Raw genomic sequence first — 17,067 nt, 5'->3', positions numbered from 1 at the left:
ATTTTGATTTTTGCTAATGATTACATTTAACAGTATTAGTGTTATAAAATAAATAAGTGTTTTAAAAATTAATTAACAATTTAAAATAACTGCTTTCTATTTTAAAATGTAATTTGTTCTTGTGATGCAAAGCTGAATTTTCAGCATCTTTACTCCAGTCTTCAGTGTCACATGATCCTTCAGAAATCATTCTGATATGCTGATTTGCTGCTCAAGTAACATTTATTATTATCATCAATGTAGAAAACGGCTGTGCTGCTTAATATTTTTGTGCAAAAAATGATACATTTTTACAGGATTCTTTGATGAATAGAAAGTTCAAAAGGATAGCATTTATTTATTTGTGTAACAATGTAAAACTTTTACTGTCACATTTGATCAATTTAATGAATAAAAGCATTAATTTCTTTAAACTTTGATGAAATTATTTTCATTTGATTTTTAGGACTTTTAGGACAGATGTGAATAATACCTAGTTCTGTCATGAATCTCTAGATGGCACAGGCTGATAGGTCATTCATTTAACCTGCTGACAAATACATCATAAACTCCACGGTACACGCTGATTGGTTCCTGTTGCATCTGCAGCCAATGAGCTTGCTTCTCAACATTTAAATATTTGGTCACTGTTTGCTGTAGTAGTTTGAAGTGCGCAGTCAGAGGCTACGTTTACACGTGGGCGGCTAATTTCATAAACGGACATTTCAATCTCTCCGGTTTCAAAAATAACATCGTGCACACATGTCAGTTTTCAGAAAAGTGTTCATTTACACTCAAGCCCACGTAAGCCAATCAGAATCCCGAAAATAGCAACGAATAATACACAAGAAGAGTTTGCACCAACATAAATGCATAAATAGCAACGAATAACAACATAAATAGCAGCGAATAACATAAACATAAATACGACTGCTACTCTAAATGATCACATGTAAACATAGGTCGCACTTTTGACGTAGGTGCGAGTTCTGCCGCATACTGTGACGTTGGCTGCCTAAACACCCGTTTGTCTCAGTTTACATGCAAACGTGCAAACAAAGATTTTCAAAATCTCCACTCTGGCCGGAGTTTTTAGAAAGACTTGTTTTCAGAGTCAAATTCTCCGTTTGCGTGTAAACGAAGGGCGCAAACGAAGGGAAATGTCTCAGTTTTTCAAAATAACCATGACGTGTAAACGGGGCCAGAGTTCCTTTGAAACCCTCCACCTTCCCTAGCTCCACCTGTACAGATCTGCTACGGATAAATTGAGCAGTATGTCTTATTTGCTCACAACAGCGAGAGTATATATGTAATGGCAGTAGCAAGTCTCTGTACTCAGTACAGCAATAATCAACAGCTGCAACATCAGCAGCAGCGTAGCACATCTATTCCTCCAAGACCAAATACATTGCCATATCCATTAACATGCTAAACTCTTCTGAGAGTTGTCATGATAGATTTATAATTATAAACAAAAAAGACATGAAACGAACATGTTAGCTTTTAAAATCACCTTTCTTGCGATTCTCTCCACCACCACCCGGGCAAGGGGTGCCATGGGGCCACCGGAAGGGTCATAAAAGGGACTCTGCGGGTGATCCAAACTGGTGAGGGGTCGAATCCGCTCCTGGGGATTGCTGGGTTTATTGGGAGACTTGGATATAAATATGAAGTGGAGGGTGACAGGAGAGAGAGGGGAGGGAGGGAGAGAAAAAAAAGAGAGGCAGAGTATGTGACTTTTGGATGCCATCTGCCAGGGCCTCCCAACTTTCATCTCCATATACATCATTCATTCACTCTGTAATATTCCCTTTATGAGTGATTTATGGCCTTGTTTCCTGCCTCTGCACTTTGGGTCACCTGACAGTTATTTGCGTTCCACTCCGACGCCTTCAGAGAAACGCTGCAAAACAAAGACCAACTGCTGCTCCAACTGCTCGGTTAAGCTGAGTTCAACTTCTAAAGCTGACTTTTTATTTCTTTCAAGGAACAACTCAGGACTGTCTTGTACCAGCAGGGGGCAGCGTGTCAAGCACTGGTTCCACTAAACATTTTGCATGTCCAAAGACTTAATACTGTTTCCACTGAAGGGCTCTTGAGTAAATATTAACACGTTATTGACACTAGAAGCAACATAGGACACTGCCTTATTTGCACAGTTTTTTTTTTTTCTTTGCTGTATTTATTTATCTAGTGTAGCCTTGGATTATGTCTATTCATGAGCAGTAAACTAAAATATGCTCTACAAAGTAGCCTTTGCTTTGTTTATATAACAATTTCATTTCCACATTATACCTTCAGGGCAAAACAAAATATTATTCCATTATAATTAAGGCTGTCAAAGTTAATGTGTTAATGCAGGTGATTAAACATTTTTAACACATTTTTTTTTTTTTTTAAATGCCATTAAAACTTTATTTAATTTGACATTATACCTTGCATTCTGTTATGTGATTTTTTAAATTATAATTATTGTTTTAATATTATTATTATTGTTATGCTGCAAACTATGCATACACAGACCTCAATGCAAATGTGCAATAATTTAATAATGAAACGTATATTATTATTATTATATTTAATTATTTAAGTATCGCACATTTGCACTTAGGTCCGTGTTTGCATGCAGTTTGCAAAATCTGTTATGTTTCGTGCAAGAGCAGATTTTAATTATCTGAATAATTTGAGAAATGTATTATTTAGTTTTCTTGAAACTGAATGCATTAACATGTTAACTACAAAAAATATATAAAATGTGATTAAATATTTTAAATACTAAATAATCTACTGATAGCCCAACTTTTAACAAAAATTCAATGTATATAAGACAAACCAAGCAACTGACTTGAAGTCTTGTCATAAAGAGTTTGTGAAGACAAGGTCTCAGATTAACATACAGTAGAAGAGATGCGATTTATCCCTTTGATTGTTCAACGTAGCTTCAATCCACACAGAGTTATCCACAATGACTTGCGTTGACCAACTGTATATGGATTCTGAAAGATCTGGATATGGTATATGGATTTTGAAAGATCTAACGGTATGTTCTAAATGTAATTACGTAATCACTCTATGAAAGCTGACCTCATAAGTGACCCCGCTGTCAGTACCGGCGTCCCATGGCACTAAATCCTTCACCAGTCTCTGGACCCAACCGCAATCCCTGGTGCAGAGGTCCTCCCCAGACAATCCCACATTCCAGTCAGGGCTGGGGCCCAGCATGGTAAGGAATGACATTAGATGACGGGCTCGATCCACCGAGAACTCTGCCGAGGGGGCGGCACGCCTGAGAGAAGACGAAGGAAAAGGTGAAGTTGTTTCAAAGCAAGGACTGTACACAAACACAGCGCCACTTACAAGAAGTCAGTGTCATGTATTATTCGCTGAGGCATAATTTGTTAGAATCCATGCAGATGGTAATTAATCAAACTAATTGCCCTGATAACAAACCATCACCAAAGCAACTGTTGCCATTTGAGCAGAGCAGGCTGCGCGTTTGAAGATGTTACTTGGATCTATTGATTAACACATATTAAATATTCATCATGAAACCAGCACCTTATGACTCTCACAGCCCACACTTGAGAGCAGAAGAGAGAGGAAGAGAAAGCCATGCACTCCAGGCAGATGAGAATTAAATTCATGTTTTGAAATCAAAACCAAGGACTATGCCAAATAACAAGCACAATGTCTGCAAAAATAAAATAAAATCAGAGGATGAATAGGGTACAATAAGCTTAAAGGCACAAACATAAACCAATGATACTCGGTTGAGACGACTACAATATAACTGGATAAGAGAACTTATTTAACCCCTGTAAGATTAAATAAATTGAACCCTAATATCCCTGACCTATATGTTTTAAATGCAACAAGCCTCAATGATTTTTATTTCACTATATGTGAAGAGGTGCAAACGTTTTTTTTTTTTTTTGGGGGGGGGGGGGGGTGACTCAATGATTCTCAAATGACTTCTTCTCCAGGTCCTCTAAACCCAGAACTGTGTAACTGAGTATCTATGCATACTGTTCTCTGTCTATTAAAGAAAGAAAATGGTGGACTTATGTCTACAAACCAGACATTCAGCAAAGAATGTTAGCTACCCTTCCTTAAAGGCCCCCTGTGGTGAAAATCAAGTTTTTAATGTTGTTTATGTCTATGTGGTGTTTTAAATATTCTTTAAGACAAACCATGTGCAAATTCATAAGTCACAATTGCTGAGTATTTTCTCTTTAAAAACGTGGTTTGAAATCGCTGGCGTCTGTGACGTCACAAACTGCCAATGTGCCGGAGGGCTTTAGCATATCATTAACTGACCACTCTAAGCAAAGGAGCCTCAAGATAAGCATTAGCAATATCAAGATTTAGCAATATGGCGGGTGTATGATGTTTATTACAATGTTATGATGAACTATATGCCTTTCTCCACCGACGTTCTGAGTTTGTAAGGATGCTGATTGTTAGAAGGCAGTTGTCTGACTCTGAGATGTCAAACGGGAATATGGTTTGTGTAACATTAGCAACACATTATTAGCAGCTGTTTGATAATATAGTCAACAAAAAGGCTAATCATATTAATTACAGTTATGTGTCCTACTTTGTAAAGAGCGATACCATTGTGCAGCGTTTACCTCAGTAAGTGAGGATCTCTGAACTGGCGTGAGTGAGTGGAGGCGGGGCTAATTAGCATATTCATAGATCTGCGTATACTAAATGAAGCAAGGGTGTAGAATTACATTAAAGCTATTTTAAGACATGAAGAATTCTTTTTCACAGGAAAAAAACATTTAAATACATCATTTTGGTGATCAAAGACAAGTTTTAAGGGATAAAATGACTGCAGGGGGACTTTAATATCAAATTTTATTTTATAAGAGTTTATCAAACATATCTAATACATCTCACAAAAAAAAAGTGATTTATGTCTCTAATGCTTTAAAAAAAGTTATGGGACACCACAGTGAGCCCTATAGGTGGAAAGTACAGTACCTTGTACGTTTGACTTATGGTTAGAAATAATTAGCGGAACTGCCATTCCATTCCCTCTTCATGGGGTAAATTGGTTGTGGTAATTGACAGTCTGATGTTAAAATAGGTCAAGAAAATGTCCTGATGTATTGGAGCTGGAGGGAGGCCATTAACCTCAATCGCAAAAGCACTGCGGGGGAAATGCTACTCTCATCAAAAAACGGAAGCCTTCGCTAAACAAAACCGCACATAAAATATTAACCGCCTCGTTAGTGAGCGGGAAAGAAACATCTACATACCCAGCAGGTGCTAAAGAGAGGTTTTTTTTTTTCATGAACCAGACCTTGTTGTTTTCCACTAAAAAATACTCAGGAGAAAGAAGACAATGGAAAGATTCGGAAACTTACACTACCGTTTAAAAGTACGGGAAAATTGAGGGAACAAAGTTGTACAACGTAGTCATGATTTAACTAATTACTAAGTCAAGGGAATGAATTCGTAATTTGTGGCTACAATGTGTTTTATTTTTCTCTGCATGTCATTTCTGGGGTTCCATACAAATGTTTAGGGTTAGTACGATTTTTAAAGGTGCCCTAAAACTTTTTTTTAAAAGATGTAATATAAGTCTAAGGTGTCCCCTGAATGTGTCTGTGAAGTTTCAGCTCAGAATACCCCATAGATTTTTTTTTAATTCATTTTTTTAACTGCCTATTTTGGGGCATCATTATAAATCAGCCGATTCAAGGCTACTGGCCCTTTAATTCTCCTGCTCCACGCCCACGGAGCTCGCCATCAAAATGGATCTTTACAAAGTGTTCGTCATGCATGCGTCGGATTATGTGAGTATTCTATACTGTTATATTGTTTACATTTGATTCTGAATGAATTTGAGGCTGTGATCCGTGGCTAACGGCTAATGCTACACTGTTGGAGAGATTTATAAAAAATGAAGTTGTGTTTATGAATTATACAGACTGCAAGTGTTTAATAATGAAAATAGTGACGGCTCTTGTCTCCGTGAATACAGTAAGAAACTATGGTAACTTTAACAACATTTAACAGTACATTAGCAACATGCTAACGAAACATTTAGAAAGACAATTTACAAATATCACTAAAAATATCATGTAATCATGGATCATGTCAGTTATTATTGGTCCATCTGCCATTTTTCGCTATTGTCCTTGCTTGCTTACCTAGTCTGATGATTCACCTGTGCACAGATCCAGACGTTATTACTGGCTGCCCTTGTGTAATTCCTTTCATAATGTTGGGAAAATGGGCTGGCATATGCAAATATTGGGGCGTACATCCCGACTGTTATGTAACAGTCGTTGTTATGTTGAGATTCGCCTGTTCTTCGGAGGTCTTTTAAAAAAATAAGATTTATATAAGAAGGAGGAAACAATGGAGTTTGAGACTCACTGTATGTCATTTCCATGTACTGAACTCTTGTTATTTGACTATGCCAAGAAAAATTCAATTTTTCATTCGAGGGCACCTTTAAAATGTTTTTGAAAATCTCTTATGCTTACCAAGACTGCATTTATTTGTCCAAAAATAAATAAAACTGCCTATTCCTGTGACGGGAAAGCTGAATTTTCAGTGTCAAATGATCCTTCAGAAATCATTCTAATATGCAGATTTTGATGGTCCGTACATAATTCTTATTATTATCAATGTTGAAGACAGTTGTACTGCTTTATATTTTTTGGAAGATGAAAATAGATTTTTGTATTTGTATTATGTCACTTTTGAACAATTTAATGCATTCTCGCTGAATAAAAGTACTGTAATAATTTCTTACTGTCCCCAAATATATTGGATATTTTATGGGGTTTTCAAAATTTAATGTTTCATGTACAAGACACAATACCTTTTGCATATGGAGATTCTTTGGTTCTTCAATAACATATTTAATATATTCAGTTGCCCCCATTAAATTTGGACACTTTAAGTCACACTTGGTTTTATATTTTGTCATGTGGTCTAATGCAATGACATTCCTACATTTTTAAGTGTGGCTAAAGTGTCAAAATACTTTCTGAGGCCTCAGTATAAATGTAAAAGTACAAAAAAGATGGAAACTTACACATTAAGAGGCTGCCAGGCGGGCCACTGGGCTTTGGTTTTGATAACTGTCATAACATCATCACCCTGAGAGAGACAGACGGAGAGAAACAGACAGAAAAAAAAAAAAGAATTTGAATTTTTATTACATCCTATATATAGAACGACAAGTGCGCTGAGACAAAACAGCAAGGATTTTGTGTTCTACTTTCTTCAATTTGTCTATCTTTCCACCACTGCAAAAAGAAAAGTTTCTTTTCCATTCTTTATTTCTTTCCCTAAACCTCTGAAAATATTATATTCATAACAATACTTCACTTCTTGTTGTGTGTTTAAGATTTCTGCTATTGTTTGGAGCATTGATCCATTTGTTGTTGTTGTTGTTATGTGATACCTGGACCCAAGGGAAAAAGACACCACGCTTTAACAATACTTTACTGAGAACCAAAAGAAACAGCTATAATAAAACCACATTAGTAAAGAACAATCAAAGACACGTACAAAGAAAGTGAGAGTGTGATTAAGACAAAAGCAACAGACAGAGATCGACAGGCACAGAAAGAGTAAGAAAGGCAGGCTCTGTACGTATTCATCAGGGGATGCTAGGGGCTGAAAGAAGTGTTCCAACATTCAGACAGGATCCTGAAGGTACAAGTTACCGCTGACAGTTTCAGGTGCAATACTCAAGCATAATGGAGCTTGTGCCTTACCTGCTCATTATGTAGACCTCTGTCTGATAATGCACTGCACACTGAGAAAGCGTTTAGTTTAAAAATCATGTTTTCCTTTTGTCCCAAAGTGACCAGTATGTTCACAGGCATCTTATAAGCAGTAATTGAGTTATGTAATCGGATTACTTTTTTTCCCAAGTAACTAGTGAAGTAACACATTACTTTTGAATTTACAACAAAATATCTAAGTTACTTTTTAAAATACGTAATGCAAGTTACTTTGTTTTCCCATGTATTGTCTGACAGCTCTCCTGTCCACATATGGAGTGAAACTGTGAGTAAGTGCAGAGGAGTTGTGCGCGCTGTGTGAACATGACGGTTATTGTTGTTCTAGACTAAATGTGAGCATTTACTAATCCCACTTGCACAAAAACAGATTCAGTATTCATCAAAATGAATAAAAGCAGTGAAATGCAATCTCAGAATATTGCACAAACCTGCCATAATTAAACATAGTGAATTAAACAAATATACTTTATGTATTTAATCTCACTTTATTAACCAATGTCTTTGCTGCTGCCCTTTGATGATCCAATTTAACAATACTAATAGCAAGCAAAAACTACTTTAGATAAACATTACATTTGTGTATTCACATTTGTGTATTGTGTATTATATTTGTGTATACATTTGTCCTTCTCCTGTATCCTTTTCTTCTTCTATCTAGAAGCCCTCTACTGTACAGGAGTAAATATGCATTTCCTTCAGCCTGAGGCTTATTCATTTCACTTTTGGTGTGAAAGGGCCTTAACATTTGCCAAAAATAGAACTTTTTGTTGTTATTAAAAAACAAGCCCAGCTCAGGTGAGATAAAGTAACGGCAAAAAAACACATTACTTTCCATTAGGGATGCACCGATGTACCGGGCGCCGATATTTATCGGCCGATTTTTGCTCAATTTACAACCATCGGCATATCGGCTGTAGCAGGAAAAAGGCCAATATAACAAACTGATGGTTTATAAATTAACTGCGTGAAGGTGCTGAGCTTTATAATGACTGTTGTGTAATCCTAGCACTGCTGTCTGTGCTTTAAAGTTAATCAAATAACAAAAATTGCACACTATTCTTGACTAAACTTTTGTAACTTTCATAAGTGTAGCGGACCCCATCCAAATGATGACCAAAACTTTACTGATGCTTTATTAAGTTTATTGCGTCCGTTTCATTCCAATAAAATCACCACAAAAGCTAAACAATACAGAGCACAAGAAGTGCGCATTAAACTCTCTCTCGCTCTCCATTGCTTTATCATCGACATACAGCAAATTACTCATAACACTGATTGCAACTAATAGTTAACAAATACATACAGATATTATGCCTTTTTGGGGGATGCTTAATAAACGGACAAATTTTAAATCTGCAAAATAACTCTGAAGACATGCATGCTCTCCTTGTCAGTACATAGACTAGAACACCCGTCAAAATAAGAGTCCTGCCTTAGTAAAGGAGATCTCATACATATTTAAACTTACATAAAATGTATACAAAAACAAATTAGAAGTTTAATCACAATAAAGTCTGTTACAATAAAGAAGGATTAATATGTATATAATTTATACAGTAAAGAATATGCAGTGCTATTTTACATTTGTTTACTTAACCTGAAAACTTTTAAATCTACCTAAAAAGCACAGTTTATTTCATATGTATATTTGTTCTGTTGTCTTTATGTAGGCCTGCGGAATGTTAAATAGATCCAAACCATGTTAATTAAAAATTATTTGATGATAAAGCAATAAACCTGCTAGTATATTAATGCAGGTGTTTTTGAACTTTTCTTATTTAAAACATGATCAAAATACAATCTATTTTGATGACAAAATTTCAAATAAGAGAGGAAGTGACAAATATCAGTATCAGTATTGCCCAAAAAATCATATCGGTGCATCCCTACTTTCCATAAATGTAACTGAGTACCGCAAGTAGTTACTTTTTAGGGAGTAACGCAATATTGTAATGTATTACTGCTTATAAGTTAATACGTTTATATTATAATGCATCATATAACTGGTATGAGGCCATTTAAAACAAAATCAGGCCAAAACGAAGTTTGTTTGGTGTTCATTTCAGGAGTGTGAAACAGCATGCCAAAGTGAACTTTTCAGAAAAATTCACTCCGGCTGGTAAACACCTTCAGTACCATTGGTCCGTAGTGCTTGCGTAATAGGAAGGTGCGCTCTGGGCTCCGCCTACATTGACGTGGAAATCTTCTCTGGTTCATTTCTTCTGTTCGGTCCATTGAGGTCAGACGTTCGCGAGTAAAAACATGATTATAATTTTTCATATAATATGAATATGTCATATTGATAATAAAGAAAGCAAATGCTTTCTTACAAATACTTTTCATTACAAATACTTATAATATGGCCTGTGAAGTGTCTTTGAGACCCCTTACTTAAATTCAATCTATACTGGCAGCAAGCGACCCGTCATTACAAATGTCCTCACAAAACTCTTCTGTCAGATCAATGAAAGTGAGACTACTGAAAAATTAACATGCTGGTGGCAAACGCTCTTTTGATGCAGAGCTGAGTGAGGAAAGTATCCACACTCACAGTTTGCCGCCCAACATCAAACAGACGTACAAAGTGAGTTTGTACATTCCTAATGGCCTGCGTGAATTACATTAACGCAAAGACAACCGATACAAAGCACCATAAAAATCAATATTCACTTGCTTACTCAATGCTTATTGGATCGTTTCATGCAGATTTAGTTTGGGAGTTTAAAAAACAGCCATCAGTTTAGGTCAAGTGCACTGAAAGTAAATTTGCTGTTACTGCATTTATCCTCAGAAATAGCACACACAGGCCACATGGGTCAACAAAGACATATTGTTGTGCATTCGACTTCTATATTTATCGACACACTAACTGGTTCAACAATAGACCCACTTTGCAACAGAAATTCAGTAACAGCTGCTACCAAACAAAGATTTCTGGAAGAAGTAAGTTTGTGAAACGGCCTCCAAGACTTCTTTCTGGCATTGTTGGCATTTTTGTGAGAAATACACAGCTGCCTTGAAGTAATTAAGCAATTAATCTGCTAATTGGCCAAATTGATGAATATATTTCAAAGAGGCAGATGGTGCCGCACATGCTTGAGGATATTAATTTACGGTCCACCACTCTGGAAGTTTTTCGCATTTGAACCAAAAAGAAATATAGTGGCTGAAATGGGCCAAATGGACATCACTTCTGCTTATTCTGAGGATTTATCAAGTGTACTTAGGTTGACAACCTGGGAGCGAAATCTCAAAGTAAATCGGCGAACCGCTGAACCAAGAAACAAACCGGTCCAGTGCTCCGAACATGAACATCGATTGTGGTGCGAAATAATAATAATACATCAGTGCCAAACCATGGGCCAGAAGTTCTTCTGAAGCTTTTTGACCTCCTTGAGGGTTTTAAGGACGGATATACCAGAGAAGCTTCAAGAAAACAGAAAGACATTTTGTTCAAGGCAGACTGGCGATTTTTCAACCTTTGAGAGAGTCTACAGCTCCCTAAAGGCTCCTGTAAAGAAAATGTCTCCAATTCAACTTTTATCACCTTGAGGCAACTGCACTTTTAGTTTTGCTTTGGTGTTTTGGTCACAAACTTATTCTCAATTCTTCGGGTCGCTTGCTCGCATTCACATACAGGTCACACGCATTGGCCTGGTGTTTGTTTTGCGGATGCAGATATCCCGTGTATCGCTGTATGAATGCTAATGACAGTATTTATTTACAGTGTTTAAAGGGACAGTTCTCCCAAAATTTGGTCACCATTTATTCACCCTTTTGTCGTTCCAAACTTCTATGATTTTTCTTCTGTGAAACACAATAGTAGATATTTTGAAAAACGTTTTTTGTATTTACAATGAACGACAATGGGGTCCAAAACAACACTGGAGACATTTCAAAATATCTTCTTTTATGTTCCACAGAAGAAAAAGTCATACAGGTTTGTAACAACCTGAGGGTGAGTAAACAATGACAATGTAAACAATGTGAGAATTGTAATTTTAGCTAAATTATTACTTTAAAGCAAGACATCACAGGCAAAACCAGTGTTTTGAGATTTTGGGCTATTTTCCTTCAATAACTTCAATGACTAGTGGAAAGAAAACTAAACCAAAATCTAAGTGTTTATTACACTGTATCTATTTGCAACTGTAGATTTCAATTTCAATACATATATAAAGGCTGTTTTCTCGAAATGAGTTTTTTTCTCACACACTGAGTCAGAAATCTCAAATTCAGTAGCAAACAAATATTGTCTTAATGTATTGTGATTAATCAACTGGGGAAAGTATGGTGATATCTATTTGTTATTTTTTTAAATGCTGTTCACCTGTAGTGTTTTACATTTTCCAGGATGTCAGATAAGAAGGACAACTGTTGACTTTCACTTGCACATACTGAATTTGCTTGTGGGCCATCCTTGCTGTGCAGCAAATGAGAACTGTGTCACTCTGGGTCCCTGGCTGCTGTTTCTGAAAACGGGTTTTACACTTCACAGACTGTCGCCCCAAACTGACCTCGACCAAATTGCCGGGGGGATGGAGCAAGCCGAAGAAGAGGAGAGGAACAAAGGATGAGAGGTAGAAGAGTGTGACTGCTGAGAAGCCAAAGGGTCTCAGAGGGTTCTTTGAGAAATGCCTCAGGGAAGGTCATATACACCTTTCCATTTCTCCAGGCTTCAAAAGAGTCTCATATAAGCACACGGCAGAACCGACTGACAAGGCATGCAGCTCACATACTACCAAAGGCTGCTGTTGAATGGTGAAATATGCCTTTTGCACCATAATGGTGTAGTTATGGCATCTGAGTCAATGATAAATAAGATAAAGAAAGACAAAGAAAAGGAAAAATTTAGTTTAAAATTATGTGCCAAGTAGGGTTGGGTGATGTCTACCAAATTGGCAGTGGACGATGTCTACAGTGAAACATAGCGATGGCCGATGACATTAGGGTGGTGGGATTTAATTCATTGGAACTACAATTTTCAACAAAAGTTTATATTTAATGACTATAAAAAAGTCATGGTGTAACCATTCAGTAAAAATATTTTCAAATATATCATATATTAGAAATTATTAAAATGTATTTTTGTATTAGGTTTTTTCATACAGTAAATATCAGTACATTTATAGAGGGTTATAACATGATTTTGTACAATCTTAATTAACCTTGCCTTCTTTTTTAGAATATTTAGAATGTTTTGTTTATTTTATTTATTTATTTTTGTTTGTTTGTTTAAATTTGAAATAATAATATAATTAATTATGTTATTAATAATATAATTACTTAAGGCTTTCCTTTCAAAAAAATATTTAATTTCTAATGAGGCTTTTTCATCATTATAATATCATAACAGTTGTATCACCCTTAAAGGATTAAAAATAAACTATTAAAATAAATTTTAGTTCAGATATTAAAATCATGTTCATCATAGAAGATGTTTTTTAAGTTATTTTATGTATGAATTGCACCCCCCCCCCACACACAAAATATAAGAATTAATTTTTAAATAATTCATCATAGAAGATATGTATTCAAGTCATATTATTCACTAATGGCACACATTTTTTATGTTATTTTGAAAACAAAAATGAGAGTCATGTCATTGATCTTCTAGCTAACCGGACCATGCCACACAAAGAAATGAGAGTAGATAGAGAGTGACAATGAAAAATATTTTTAGTTTTCTGGAAGTGCCACTCATTTGGCAAACAGCAATTACCAGTCGTCCAGAGCTCGGCAAGCGTGTACTGAAGTTCTCTTCTGAATCACTTTTTCCAATCTTCACCTCTTTTTTCAGAGTCACTGCTACTTATCACCCAATAACCTCCATTCAGAATAATCCTTCAACAGTCCTAGTACATTACCGGCACTTTTGTGTTGCCTTTTAGTTCTGAATCATCTGTAATCTTGACCTTGATCGGACCATTGTGCCCTGTGCCGCCCGTGACCGCAATCCCCGCAGGACGTGTCCATCAGCTGCTGCCAAAACAAGTGCGGCGTGGTGGCAGTAATTGAGTTGTGCTCGGAGAGGTGTCAGTCAGAGCTAACAACTCAGTCTCACACTTGCAAGGCTTCTGCACTTTTTATTTTCACAACTAAATGATTTCTGCCTTAAAGAGTTCTTAGCATAGAGGTTATATAAAAACATGGTCATTTTAACAATAAACATTATTTTGCAGATGCTCTGTATTTTAGGAATGTTCCAGTTCTAGTCTTTGTTGTTTTTTACTCCAGTGGCAAAAGTTTTAAATGAATAGCATTAGCAACACACTGGCATAAAGAAAAATGCTTTATTTAATTGGAAGCTGTCTTTGGGTTACAGTATTTTATATATATATATATATATATATATATATATATATATATATATATATATATATATATATATATATAGTTTGGCATGGTTAAAAAGTATGAATCAGTCTTTTTGGCACACATTATTTTTAATTGGCCCTACTCAATAACAAGTCCCTGTAATTCCCTATAGCCTATTGTTCACTGATTCACAATCTTCTTTATGGATCTGCTGAAAGGTGCACGATTTCACACTAGCACAAAAAGTCCACCGTTCTTTCAAGTCCATTACACAAAGGCTCACTTAATCAGCAACAGATCTGAAATTGTTAAAAAGAAGAGGAAAGTATAATGAGAATGCTATTTTCTGTAACTTTGCTGGTTAATTACTTATGCGACTTTAAAAATAAAGATAAGGCCAAATCGATATCAGCCAACTGCATTGTAAGAAACACTAAAAATAAACGTGACACAGAGTCATGATGAATTGGGCACTGTATGCAGACAGTCCAGCAAGTCCAAACTATACTGAAGATGTATATACACCTCAAACCACTCCTGAACCATTTTTGCTTTGTGGCAGGGCGCATTATCCTGCTGAAAGAGGCAACAGCAACCAGGGAATACCGTTTCCATGAAAGGGTGTACATGGTCTGCAACAATGCTTAGGGTCAAAGTAACACGTGCCTCCACCGGCTTGCCTTCTTCCCATAGTGCATCCTGGTGCCATGTGTTTCCCAGGTAAGCGATGCACACGCACCTGACCATCCATGTGATGTAAAAGAAAACACGATTCATCAGACCAGGCCACCTTCTTCCATTGCTCCATGGTCCAGTTCTGATGCTCACGTACCCACTGTTGGCGCTGGACAGGGGTCAGCATGGGTACTCTGACTGGTCAGCGGCTCTGCAGCCCCATACGCAACAAACTGTGATGCATTGTGTATTCTGACACCTTTCTATCAGAACCAGCATTAACTTCTTGAGCAATTTGAGCTACAGTAGCTCGACTGTTGGATCGGACCACACAGCCTTCGCTCCCCAAGTGCATCAATGAGCCTTGGCCGCCCATGACTCTGTCACCGGTTCACCACTGTTCCTTCCTTGGACCACTTTTGATAGATACTGACCACTGCAGACCGGGAACACCCTACAAGAGCTGCAGTTTTGGAGATGCTCTGAACCAGTCGTCTAGCCATCACAATTTGGCCCTTGTCAAACACTCTCAAATCCTTACGCTTGCCCATTTTTCCTGCTTCTAACACATCAACTTTGAGGACAAAATGTTCACTTGCTGCCTAATATATCCCACCCACTAACAGGTGCCATGATGAAGAGATAATCAATGTTATTCACTTCACCTGTCAGTGCTCATAATATTGATGAACATGTTAAGTAAAAAATACAATGAATATGCAATATAGTGCATATATTTATCAAAATGCTCCTCTAGAGTTAATTTTTCTAGCTGACTCATGACATATGGACATTGAATGTCTTTTCTGAGGTAAATGTAACATTACATGACATTGTTTACAAGCTGTTTCATTGACGTCTTTCTGCGGTTGAAACACTGATTGATTGAGTGATTACATGAGACATGATGCAGATTTTGGTAAGTTGTACTGTATGTTCAGTCATGAAACGCTTGCTGATAGGTCCTTTATATGCAACCTGCAAGCAATCACATCATTACCACATGGCACAATCTGATTGGCCTCTGCTGATCCTGCAGCCAATGATATTGCTTGCTCATCCTGTTTGCTATCAGAGTTCCTCTGAACCCCTCCACCTCCCCCAGCTCCACCTGCCTAGATCTGCTACAGGATTTATGTATGTCTATTTATGCAGAAGCAGCATATCATACATGCTCACAGCATTATTCTTATTTAAGGAGGTTTTGAACTATTAAAAAAAAACAAAACAAAAAAAAAAACATACAAAACCACTGCTAGAGTCAGCAAGCTTTTCTGTAATTGAACCTTTGTCTAAAAACCTTATAGTTACTGAAATATAGACCTTGTGAAATATATAACTTCCGGTGTGACAATTACCCCAGTTCTCCTGTGAGCCCACAGCCAAGTGTCTGTGAAGTCTTCTAAATAAAATCATAACAATAGCAGGGAAAATAATATACAGGTGAAGACAATTAATAATTCTGACATGAAAGGGATGCCAAGCAACACACCAACGATTCAGATCAAACGAACAAAAACAAAGCTTGATAGTCCCTTTTTATCAGGCTCAAGATTGCTACATCAAAAGAGCTCATAATTTCATCCAGGGTTGGGAGCCCTTTGTTACTGCGTTTACAGTGAGAGAAGAGTTGACTGTGTTTATGGTAATACTGCTAAAACGCAAGAGGGAACTGAGCTAATAATAACCAACTCTTACTGGATCCCCATCCAGGCTTTAATGTAATCCCGGGAAATGCAAGACAGGAGAAAATGAGATAACATTCAGCCTCTCGCTCTTGCTTTCTTCCTCGCTCTCTCTTTCTCACACTCTATAGGGCTGCCTTATGGATTTTTGTCAGTCCTACAGTACTTCTAAAATAAGAAAACAAGACATTTATATAACAAATGTATTTTCAAATTCTCTTTTTTGTATGTGCAATTTTGGCTATAACAACCTTTCAATCGGGGCCAAAGCGTCGTTTCAGCCGAAAGTCTAAAATTCTCAGTCGTTCATTCTGTCAGTGATGAAGGAGAGGTGAGGCCAACAGCCAGCAGGCATCGGGAAAATGTCACAACTCACTGGCATTTATAATATCTGAGCAATCCCACACAGAAACTTGTGTGAAACTTGAACTTTTCTTTAACTTTTAATGTACAAGTTTCAAACAGTCTCTTAAAAATAGATTCAGTAACTTGGGCTTTATAAAAGTTTCTATAGGTTCCATCTGTGTGTTTGTTCATGTGTTCTTTAAAGTCCCAGTATGAATGTTTTCCACAGAATTAGAGAATAAAGCAGTCTTAAATGGAGGTTCATATGGTTTCAGGCTAAAAACTTT

The 17,067-nt window shown here is 36.7% G+C and overlaps 1 protein-coding gene across 3 annotated transcripts in view; it reads right to left on the bottom strand.

Moving 5' to 3' along the window:
* spon1b (spondin 1b) overlaps positions 1-17,067 on the bottom strand; it is an 82,137-nt gene that overhangs the window by 16,079 nt on the left and 48,991 nt on the right. For all 3 annotated transcript variants that reach the window (XM_067379368.1, XM_067379369.1, XM_067379370.1), the window contains exons 7-9: positions 7,040-7,104; positions 3,064-3,265; positions 1,493-1,633 (exon numbers count right to left, since the gene is read on the bottom strand). In XM_067379368.1, coding sequence (XP_067235469.1) covers positions 1,493-1,633; positions 3,064-3,265; positions 7,040-7,104 — 408 coding nt within the window. The remainder of the gene's footprint in view (positions 1-1,492; positions 1,634-3,063; positions 3,266-7,039; positions 7,105-17,067) is intronic.

The sequence above is a fragment of the Chanodichthys erythropterus genome, chromosome 24, assembly GCF_024489055.1.
Source record: "Chanodichthys erythropterus isolate Z2021 chromosome 24, ASM2448905v1, whole genome shotgun sequence".
Lineage (NCBI taxonomy): Eukaryota > Metazoa > Chordata > Actinopteri > Cypriniformes > Xenocyprididae > Chanodichthys > Chanodichthys erythropterus.
This window is presented reverse-complemented; position numbering and strand designations above follow the sequence as displayed.